An 11,178-nucleotide genomic window follows, 5' to 3' on the forward strand; every position below is an offset into this window, starting at 1 on the left:
GTAAAAGTTTATAAATTAAAGGAGGTAGTTAGGGTAATATATAAGCAACTGTTGAGAAAAAGGTGAGCTACAGAGAATATAGGTATGGGGTAGATTTAAGAATGAAGTATTAGTGTGCAGTGGGATGGAAGAAGAATGATAGGTGGAATGACGAGGTAAAGAGTGTGTTAAGAGAGGAAAAGTTAGCATATGAGAGGTTTTTACAAAGAAGTGATTGTAACAGGGGAGCATATGAGAGTAGGTGAGTTTTACCAACAGATTTTGCTGGGAATAAGAAACCTTTTTGAGTGAGATTAGTAAGTTGAGAGCCTAAGGAATGAATGGACTTTACGGTTAAAAACACAACAGAGGAGTTATTGATAAATTAGACACATGTGCAACTCTTGGGTATCTTTATTGAGGAAACGTTTCGCCACACAGTGGCTTCATCAGTCCATACTAATTTATCAACATGTCGGTTCTCTGAACCATTCATCTACAAACCTGTCAGACACTGCAACTTCTTGGGATCTTAATACTTGGGAATTCTTCGCGTGCCTAATTCTTGGGCACGACCTACTTCCACATTGAACAAATGTGACACCACCTATGACTGCTGTACCTCTCCTACCAACGGTTTATAAGCTCCTTCTCCGCACGTATGCCGTATTCTATTCAAGATTGATGGACTGACCACATCGACTCAAGGTTGAGGGACTGATTACCTCATTCTCCTCCTGTTCTTCAAAATTCTCCTTTGTATGGACTGATGAAGCCACTGTATGGCGAAACGTTTCCTCAATAAAGATACCCAAGAGTTGCACATGTGTCTAATTTATCAACATGTCGGTTCTCTGAACCATTCATCTACAGAGGAGTTATTAGATGCAGAGGTGGAGATTCTGGGAAGATAGAGGGAATATTTTGAGGAGCTGTTAAATGTTGATGGAGAAGGAGGCAGTGATTTCATGCATTGGGCCAAGAGGTATAACATAAATAACAAAAAAGGCACAATACCGTGACTGGAACGATACACAAATAACCCGCACATAAAAGAGAGAAGCTTACGACGACGTTTTGGTCCGACTTGGACCATTGACAAAGTCACACTAACCAGAGGTACGAACGAAAGTTCAGGTAAGATCCCAAATGGGATCAGCGGGAATGACAGTTCAGACGAAGAATAGTGCTGGAGAGGAGTGTTCTTAGTCGTAGAAATAGAGCCAGGGCTTAACCCAGCAGCGAGGCGATCGTGGGACAGATATTGAGAAGAGAAATTCAGGCTCTTCTGTTGGGACTCCGGTGGGGTGAGCGGGAATGAAGGGACATGCGACGTTTAGAGCTAGAGAGGAGTGTAGAACTGAGCCATGTCTTAACCCAAAGGGCAAGGCGAACGTGGATCAGAGAATGGTACCTGTCATAGAAGGTACCTCTCGGAGAATCCAAGGTTATTTGTAAATAGGGTTAGGAGCAGGATCATGCAAGGAGTAGAAAAGGTTGTGTTGGTTTGTGGGTCTGCGAATGTCTTCGTCAAGGAGAGAGGTCCAGTAGTCATGTCGTGTCACAAGTTTGTCAATCTGTCTGTCACTGAGCGTCTTCCAGTACAGATTCAGCGCAGGGATGTCTAACTGGGCATGTAGAGACTCGCATGTGGCGAAGTCCTCCCATCTGACATCAAGCACCCAGCGCAGTGCCTTGTTCTGGACACGCTGCAGTTTAAGTTTGTTTTTGCTGCAAGAGAGAGGGCTAGAGGAGAGTAAGTTATCAGAGGACGTATAAGGGATTTGTAGAGGTGTAGTTTGGTGCGTTGAGAGGCATGTTTCAGCTTGTAGAGGCCCGCAAGGGCCTTACTAGCTATTGCATGCCTTGAGTGAATGTGTCTGTGTAAGCGTAGAAGGTAGTCAAGATTAACGCCAAGGACAGTGACAGATTGTGTCATGGGGATGTAAGTGCGGGTGTCAGCTGTTCTGAGCTCGACAGGTAATGGAGGATCACGTTTTCTGTAGTTAAAATATGTAATGCTGGATTTAGCTGCATTGGGTTTGATTCTCCATTTTTGTTCCCAGATGGCTATCCTGTCGACCTCATTTTGTGTTTTGTGTGTGAGTGTATCTATATTGGCATGAGTGATAAGTTGTGTAATGTCGTCTGCATAGGCTAGTGTGATGGAGTTTTGGTATACAGGTGTTGGAATGTCGTTAGTGTATAAAATGTAGAGGGTAGGGGAGAGGACAGATCCCTGGGGTACTCCAGCATTTAGTGTGAAGTAGTCAGAGTAACAGCCTTGGAATTTGATTCTCATGGTACGGCTGTCTAGGAAGTTGCAGAGGAGTTTACGAGTAGTGAGAGGCAGGTTAAAGTTAGTGCAGAGTTTGTACTTGAGCCCTTGGTGCCAGTGTCAAAAGCTTTTTCAACGTCTTTTGCAACCAGGGCTGTCCTGTTTCTTTGTTCTGTGTTTATGTGGATGTAGTTGAGAATGATGTTAATGGCATCTTGTGTGGATCTGTGTGTTCTGAAGCCAAACTGACCATCAGAAAGTAGAGAGTTGTGTTCCAGGTATCTGCGAAGGCGATGGTTGATGAGTTTTTCAAAGAGTTTTCCTAAAGTTTCGAGGAGGCTGATAGGGCGATAGTTTCTAGGATCAGAGTGGTCTTTTTTGGGTTTAGGAAGGAGGATAGCAGTAGCAGCTTTGAAGAGGGAAGGGAAGTATCCAGAGGCAAGGGAGGCATTGAGGAGGTTTGTGTAGGCAGTAATGATAGAGCCAGGAAGGTGTTTTAGGATAATATGGTTTAGGCCAGAGGCGCCAGGAGCCTTGGGAGGAAGGTGTCTGAGGAGAGTTTTAATGTCTGTGTTGGTGAAAGGAGTGTCGAGTTCTTGGGAGGAGGTAAGAGAGTCTAGATGAATGTGGCTATCTGGTGTGTGTGCAGTGTTCCAGTGTTCTATGTTCTGAATGTGTTGAATAATGTTAGGGTGAGGTCGGTGAGGGTGGAAGATGTTCTCCCAGATGTGTTTGAAGATGTTGGTAGCAGCCTGCGGGTCTGAGATGTGTGTGTTGTTGTGGGTGATGTGTTTGAATTTGTTGGTGGGAGTAGTGCCTCTTATTTTTTTGATAAAGTTCCAGAAGGCTTTAGTGTTTTTAATACGCTGTTTGTCAGCTTGTTGTATGAGTTGTGACCAGTGATTGTTGTGGTCTTGGTCTAGACTGTGTAGAATGTTGTTTCTAAGGTAAGTGAGATCTATTCGAACTTGATTAAATCTGTGTTGTAGAGGAAGCGGTTGTGGTAGCAGATAATTAGTCTTCTTGTTCTGAGTGACGGTTTGAAGGAATAACGAGTGGTGTGAGTTTTCTTTGGTATTGCGTTGTTGGCTGCTTGTGTAATGGTGTCCTGGATGAGATCAAGTTGAGTATCGATGTCAGAGATAGGTTTGTTGTTGTAGTCATAGGTGAGGTTAATATTGTCTATGTGTTGTTTGAAAGCATCCCAGTCAGCGTTCTTGTAGGAGAAGGAAGGTGTGGTTGGAATGAGGATAGGGTTGGAGGAGATGTGCAAGATGACTGGGATGTGATCAGAGCCTGTAATAGGGCCAGGTGAGATGTAGTGTTGAAATAGAGAGCTGGCTCGGTTTGCCAGAATGATGTCTGGTTTGCCTTGGCCCGTGTGATTGAAGAAGGTATTGAAGTCTGGGCCGAGATGAATTAGGTGTTTATGGTTAGTGAAATTGAGTAATTGGTGACCAAGTTGGTTGTTACTGGTGTGATGAAAGGCGGTGTGTTTGGCATTCATGTCAGCTAGTAGGTGTGTTGGTGTAGTTGAAGACTAAGAAAAGGTCGTGTATGTTGAGAATAGTGTTTGGGCGAGCATAGGTGGTGAAAAAGATAAAGGGGCCAAGGTGGGTGTGTATTCTGACTGCAAGACAGTGTTGGTGAATAAAAGGGATTGGGAGAGATTCGTGTTTTATGTTGGATTTTGACAAGGATGGCAACCCCATCGTGGGGATCATAGGGGGACTGTAGTGCAGTATAACCATAATGGCGGATACGTTGAGGGGCTTTGAGGCAGGTACTGTTTAGCAAAACAATATCTGGTCTCTCTGCTTCAAGGAGCTCGGCCAGTAGGTGTCTAATAGTAAAGTAAGAACGTACGTTGAACTGAATCACTTTAAACATGATTTAATGGTTTCGTCATAGCAAAGTTAATGTTGGGGGAGGAGTTTGGATTAAAACCCGTGATAGTGGTGCCATCAGTGGATGCGAGTTTGTATGTGTTACGGACCCGTTTCCTGGAGGGGGAGGAAGAGATGGATCTGTTTTTATGTTCTTTTGTATGTCTGTCAGAAGTTGGGGCAGGTATAGGTTTGAGTGGATTTTGTCTGGAGGAGGTGGAGTTGGACCTGGATGAAGTTTTGGTTGTGGTGGAGGAGTGGGCGAAGGTAGATGCAGAGGAAGTGGAAGCTTTGGTAGGGGATGAGGAAGTGGAAGCTATGGTACTGGGTGAGGAAGCGGAAGCTTTGGTTGGGGATGAGGAAGTGGGTAAGGAGGTCAGGGGAGGGGTGGTCATAGCAACAGCAGTAGGGGTGTTGGTGGGAGGGGTGGAAGTAGTGAAGAGGGGTAGGGGGGGAGGAGAGCTGGTGGGTGTAGGAAGTGGGGGGGGGTGGGAGAGAGGGAGGAGGTAGAGGTTGTAGGAGGCTTAGAAGAGAAGCAGGAAGGAGGGATAATTAAAGAGGAAAGATTGTTAGCGGACAAGATTAGGTTAAGGACATGTGAGTAGTCTGATTGGTAGGCTTGAGAGATTACCATCGCAGAGTGGGCAGCAGTGGCGAGTTGGCAGTTAGTTTTGTAGTCTAGTGTGGGTGTAGGTGTAGAAGGAGAGGCGATTGTAGTCTGTGTGTTGGTGTTTGAAGTGTGTAGAGTAGGAGGGGTAGACCAAGTGCGTGGGGTAACCCAGGCATTGGGGGTAGGGGTGGAAGGTATTGTAGGAGGGGGAGGTGCAGGGAAGGGGTTGGGGAGGGAGGGAGGTTGGCTTTCTCTGAGGGTGGAGAGAATGTCTTTTCTAGTAGGGCAGGAATTTGCAACTGCAGTGTGTGACCCACCGCAGTTAGAACATTTAAGGGGAGGTTGCAAGTGTTCCAGAAGTGGCCAGTTGCTGAACATCTGGAGCAGGTTTGTGTGGAAGTGCATGAGATTGTCGTGGCCGAATTTGTAGCATTTCAGACATTGTGTGATGGGATGAAAGTTTGGGAGTGAAGAGGGTGTTTGGAGGAATGCGGATGGTCTTGGCAAGGATTCCTTGATTGAAGAGTGTAGAGGCGTCAGAAGGAGTTGAACAGCGTACTTTTGAGGATGGTAGAGTTTTCAGGTCTATAAATATCGTCAACAGAGACATTGTTCTTAGTACTAATGTCTTTGATTAAGTCTTCTTTGTCTGTGTCATAGGCAGTCAGGAGAGAATAGTCTACGTGTTTTGCGATCACTGTGCATTTGGCGCGGTGCTCAGGAGTCCAAATAATAGTGAAGCCTGCATTGAGAAGTTTTTGTCTGGTCTCGGTTGAGGTGTACGTTTCGTAAGAATGTCTGTCAAGAAGTAGTTTGAATCCTGAGTTGGTTTTAAAGACTTTATGCTGAGGAGCGCCAGTGATCTGGTACAGTAAATTTCCAGAACAGATAGTGGCATGATCAGATTTAGAGTATTTGAGGTTAAGCGAGAAAGAATTGGGCTTGGAAGAGGTGGGGGCAGGGTAGGCCTTAGAAGAAGGAGTAGACAGAGTAGAGGCAGGTGTTGGCAGTAGAGGAGTGGTAAGGGGAAAGGAGGTGGAGAGCAAGCGCACAGAGGTGCGCTTGCTCTCCCTCTGTGGGCATCTAGCTCTCTTGCAGTGCTCCCCTTCCTTTGTATTTGACTGGCTCGTCTTCCTTATTTCCCACTTCTACCACTACCACTACTACTACCTCTTCTTCTTCTACAACTACTGATGAAATTAAGACACATGTGCGGCGTCTGGTTGTCTTTGTTGTGGACGTTTCGCCATCCAGTGGCTGGATGGATGGCGAAACGTCTATGATGGGGATGCCCGGGTGTTGTGCATGTGTCTTAATTTCATCTTGTCGGTATTATATACAATTCTTGTACTACTACTACTACCACCACCACCTCTTCCTGCCTATATATAGCCGTCCTGCTCCACCTCTGGTTAGTGTGACTTTGTCAATGGTCCAAGTCGGACCGAAACGTCGTCATAAGCTTCTCTCTTTTTATGTGCGGGTTATTTGTGTAGGTATAACATCTTCAGGAGTAAGAGCCAGATGTGAGTGTTGGGGGAGGTGCATCAGGCAGTGGGTAGAGCAGTTGGGAGTGATGGGATAAGATAGAAATAGAGCAGGTAGGCATGTAGTTTTAGAGTGGTTTGTGTATTTCAATAAATGTATGAAAGGGGGGGAATGGTAGAGAGAATGTATAGTTCCTTTGTATAAAGGAAAGAGGGACAAAAAAAAGGAGCAAGAATTACAGAGGAATATGTCTGTCGATTATACCAGGTAAAGTGTGTGGTAGTTGTAATTGAAAAGATAAGGGTAAAATAGCAGGTTCACAGAAGAACAAGTTTTTGGGAAGGAAAGGGGATATATAGAACAAGTCTTTACATTGAAGCATATGTAAACATTATAAAGCTAAGGAAGCCTTTGTTCCCTTTATGAATTTAAGAAAGGCATATGATAGGGTAGCAATGTGACAGATGTTGCAAATATATCATATAGTTGGTAGGTTACTTAAAACAGTAAAGAGTTATTATGAGGATAAGTTCAGGTTAGGGTATTGTGGGAGAGAGGGACATTATTTTTCAGTAGAAGTAGGCCTGAGGAATGCATGATGTTACAGTGGCTTAACAGTTATGAATACAGTTGTAAAAGTGAATGCCAGGGTGAGGTGTGGGATTAAAAGATAAAGAATCTAATACAAAGTGGGAGTTGTCACGGTTGGTTTTTGCTAATGACACAGTGCTTTTGTAAACGAATTTGGGAGGATATGTATGCACTTCTGGCAAGACAGCTATTGAGTGATGGCAAACATTTCATTTTTTGGGGGGGATACCTTACTTTGGTGAAAGACGGCCGAGTGTCTTAATGAGATCAAAGTGAGTAGTTATTATAATAGACCTTTCTTATTAGGGATGGTAAACCAGAGATGCCGTTTATAATTTTCTATTTATGCCTTACGCCTGCTGTTGAAGGGGTGCTGCAAAGGGGACAGGAGACAAGAAAGAGGGTGCTTCTTACCGTGCCAGGGCACTCCCTGCGGGTCCTGTCCCACTGGGTGGCAACAAGCACATTGATGGTTGTCGACAAGGCTCCTTCAGAGGCTGTTATGATTCTGGCGCCTTCAGTGGGACATGTGAGTGTGTGGTTAGTGTCACCCTGATTAAAGGCCAATGTGCACACTTTTGATTTTTGTCACTGTGGACGTTTTGTTTTATGAACAATCGAACTTACCACATTGTTTTATATCACTGGTCAACAACCAAAATGCTTCCGAGACGAGAGTAGCAATTTCCAACTAATTTTAGGTCACTGATAATGAATATCATGGCTAAAATTGTTAGCTCTACCTTTCAATATGCACCTACGCGTCACAAGAGGTTCCAACATTCTTACGGCAGTTTCTTACCACACACATTCTTACTTATGAGAATATAAAGCATGTGTTGCAGTGCATGAAATATAACAAAAATCAATGCCAGCTCTGTGGTGACTTAAAGGTTGTTGCTCATGTGAGGGGCTTGCAGGGCAGATACACCAACTACTGCTGCTTTCTATGTGAATGGGACAGCCGTGCAAGAGGTTCCCACTACATCAGGAGAGACTGGCCACCTCGTTAATCATTGGAGCCTGGTATGAAAAATGTTCATCATTCACCTCTCATTGAATCAAACAAAATTTTGCTACCACCACTACACACAAAACTGGGGCTCATGAAAAACTTTGTAAAAGCTATGGACAAATCCAGTCAGGGATTCAAGTATTTAACATCAAAATTCCCCTCACTGAGCGATGCTAAGATAAGAGAGGGAGTCTTCAGTGGCCCTCAGATTCGAATCAGACCTTCATGGGGAGGAGAAACTGCATGGTAAGCATTCAAATTAGTGGCGAAGGGATTTCTTGGAAACAGAAGGGAGGGCAACTATGAAGAATTGGTGGAAAACCTCATAATGGCTTACAAGAACATGGAATGTAACATGTCACTTAAAATTCTGCTTTTGGACTTGCATTTAGACTTTTTTCCAGCGAACTGTGGGGCAGTTAGTGACGAACATGGTGAAAGGTTTCACCAAGGTATTTCAACCCTGGAAAAATGGTACCAGGGCAAATGGGGCACAAGAATCCTTGCAGACTTTTGCTGGACACTGGCAAGAGATGATTCTTCAGCCCACTATAAATGTCAAGCAAAAAGGCAGAGAGTAGGTATAGAGTAGAGTTTAAAACATACCGACACATGTCTCGTATCTTTAAACCTATAGTCAATGAGCATTTTTCAAGGTGATATTTGGATTCAGGACATGAAAATATACATAAGAATTAACTAATCTCATTTAAGAAGCATACAACATTTCAAAAATTGTTGAACAGTGTTACCTAATAAAAATAGGCACGCTTGAACTGAATAAACAAAAATTTTTGCTAATGCCTTACGTATTATATTCAAAACATGCACTAAACCCATATTGGTCATTGAATACGTTCACTATCCCCCCCCCCTTGTGCAGAGGGAGTGTGAGACCTCGTGTACTAAAAAAAACAACTGAAGCTCACAACACTCCACAACCAGTTATCTTATACAGTGGACCCCCAGGTTTTTGTCTAGTGCGGAAATCTTACAATTCAGGTTTCGAGCACTTTTTTCAGCGAAAATTTCCCCCAGGTTTCATACATCCGCTCAGAAATTGTTTGTATAGATGTGTCCACCTACCCGGGACGCCACTTCTCACGCGTACCAGACTCGGTCTGTCTCTTCGTTGAGTTAGCAATACTTCGTACGTTCATCCATTGTTTTTTGTGCTTGTTTATTGATTGCAACTTTGAAATAATCCACCATGAGGCCAAAGAAAGTTTAGAGTGCCAGCCCTGTGGTAAAGAAGGTGAGAAACACGATAGAATTCAAGAAAGAACTTGTAGCAAAATGTGAAAGTGGCGTACATGTGACCGAGCTCGCCAGGATGCAAGGGGAGTTGACATCAACAATCAGCTCCATCCTGGCAAGAACATAAGAAAGAAGGAACACTGCAACAGGCCTACTGACCCATGCAGAGCAGGTCCATGTCCCCCCCTCCCCGGATTAGACCAATGACCCACCCAGTCTGGTCACCTCCACTCAAGGATGGAGCACTGCACCAGACCCAGCAGCACAAGCTAGTCAGGTCCAACTCACACCCACCCACACCCACTCATGTATTTATCTAACCTATTTTTAAAACTACACAACGTTTTAGCCTGAATAACTGTACTCGGGAGTTCCACTCATCCACAACTCTATTACCAAACCAGTGCTTTCCTATATCCTTCCTGAATCTGAATTTTTCCAACTTGAAACCATTGCTGCGAGTCCTGTCTTGGCTGGAAATTTTCAGCACGCTATTTAAATCCCCTTTATTTATTCCTGTTTTCTATTTATACACCTCGACCATATCCACCCTAATTCTACGTCTTTCGAGAGAGTGCAAATTCAGGGCCCTCAGTCTATCCTCATAGGGAAGATTTCTGATACATGGGATCATCTTTGTCATCCTCCTCTGTACGTTTTCCAGAGCATTTATATCCATTCTGTAATACGGTGACCAGAACTGAGCAGCATAGTCTAAATGAGGCCTAACCAAGGATATATAGAGTTGAAGAACAACCTGAGGACTTCTATTATTTATACTTCTAGATATGAAGCCAAGAATTCTGTTAGCTTTATTGCGAACACTAATGCACTGTTGTCTTGGTTTTAGATTACTGCTAGCCAGAACTCCTAAATCCTTTTCACAATCAGTAGTATTAAGATTTACATTATTTAGTTTATATGTGGCATGGTTATTTAACTGTCCAACATTTAGAACTTTGCACTTGTCAACATTAAACTGCATCTGCCACTTCTCCGACCATTGCATCAGTCTATTCAAATCATCCTGGAGTGCTCTAGTGTCCTCATTAGAATGAATTGGACAGCCTATTTTGGTGTCATCAGCAAATTTGCTTATGTCGCTATTTATTCCCTCATCTATGTCGTTTATGTAAATTGTGAACAACAACGGGCCCAACACTGACCCCTGAGGAACACCGCTTGTGACGTGCCCCCATTCTGATTTCTCCCCATTTATGCAAACTCTCTGCTGTCTATTTGTCAGCCATGCCTCTACCCAGGAAAAAATTTCTCCTATTCCCTGTGCCTTAAGTTTCCTCAATAGCCTCTGGTGTGGAACTCTATCGAAAGCCTTACTGAAGTCCATATACACAATATCTCATTCATTACCATGATCTACCTCCTCAAACACCTTAGTAAAAAAAATTAGTAAGACAGGAACGCCCCTTTGTAAAACCGTGTTGAGATTCATTAATCAATCTGTGCCTGTCAAGATGGCTATGAATTGCTTCGGCAATTATTGATTCCATAAATTTTCCCACTATGGAGGTAAGGCTTATTGGTCTATAGTTCGAAGCCAAGGACCTGTCATCTGCCTTGTAAATAGGTATTATATTTGCCATTTTCCACTTATCAGGCACTATGCCAGTTTGTAGTGATATGTTAAAAAGATTAGCCAAAGGTATGCTAAGTTCCTCTTTACATTCCTTTAACACCCTTGCAAACAGTTCATCAGGACCTGGGGATTTGTTAGGGAAGCAGAAATCAAGTTGATGTTGCAAAAGGGGTAAATATGTTAACGAAACAGAGATCACAAACAATCAAGGATGTGGAGAAGTTGTAGGTGTGGATCAATGAAAGAGTTAGCGGGAGATAGTGCTGTGGAGGGCTTTGATACCAGAAGTCCTTATGCAGTTGGGATTCCCCTTCCAAACAATAACCTCTCCTCTCCTGTCCCCTCCTCACCTTCTTCCATACACCAACAAGAGTCTTCAATGAAGGTATGTAATAGTAATTTAGATGTTCATATCGTTAAAATTAGTGCTTTATATTTGCCATTGTTTTCTGTATGTAAAATTATAGGTATTCACTA

At 43.5% G+C, this 11,178-nt stretch overlaps 1 protein-coding gene across 2 annotated transcripts in view; it reads left to right on the forward strand.

The window, feature by feature from the left end:
• LOC128693948 (RNA/RNP complex-1-interacting phosphatase) overlaps window positions 1-7,429 on the forward strand; it is a 285,964-nt gene extending 278,535 nt beyond the window's left edge. For both annotated transcript variants that reach the window (XM_070091000.1, XM_070090999.1), the window contains exon 9: window positions 7,201-7,429. In XM_070091000.1, coding sequence (XP_069947101.1) covers window positions 7,201-7,414 — 214 coding nt within the window. In that variant the 3' untranslated portion in view covers window positions 7,415-7,429. The remainder of the gene's footprint in view (window positions 1-7,200) is intronic.
• Window positions 7,430-11,178: the final 3,749 nt, after the last annotated feature.

This window comes from Cherax quadricarinatus, chromosome 33, assembly GCF_038502225.1.
Source record: "Cherax quadricarinatus isolate ZL_2023a chromosome 33, ASM3850222v1, whole genome shotgun sequence".
NCBI classification, from domain to species: domain Eukaryota; kingdom Metazoa; phylum Arthropoda; class Malacostraca; order Decapoda; family Parastacidae; genus Cherax; species Cherax quadricarinatus.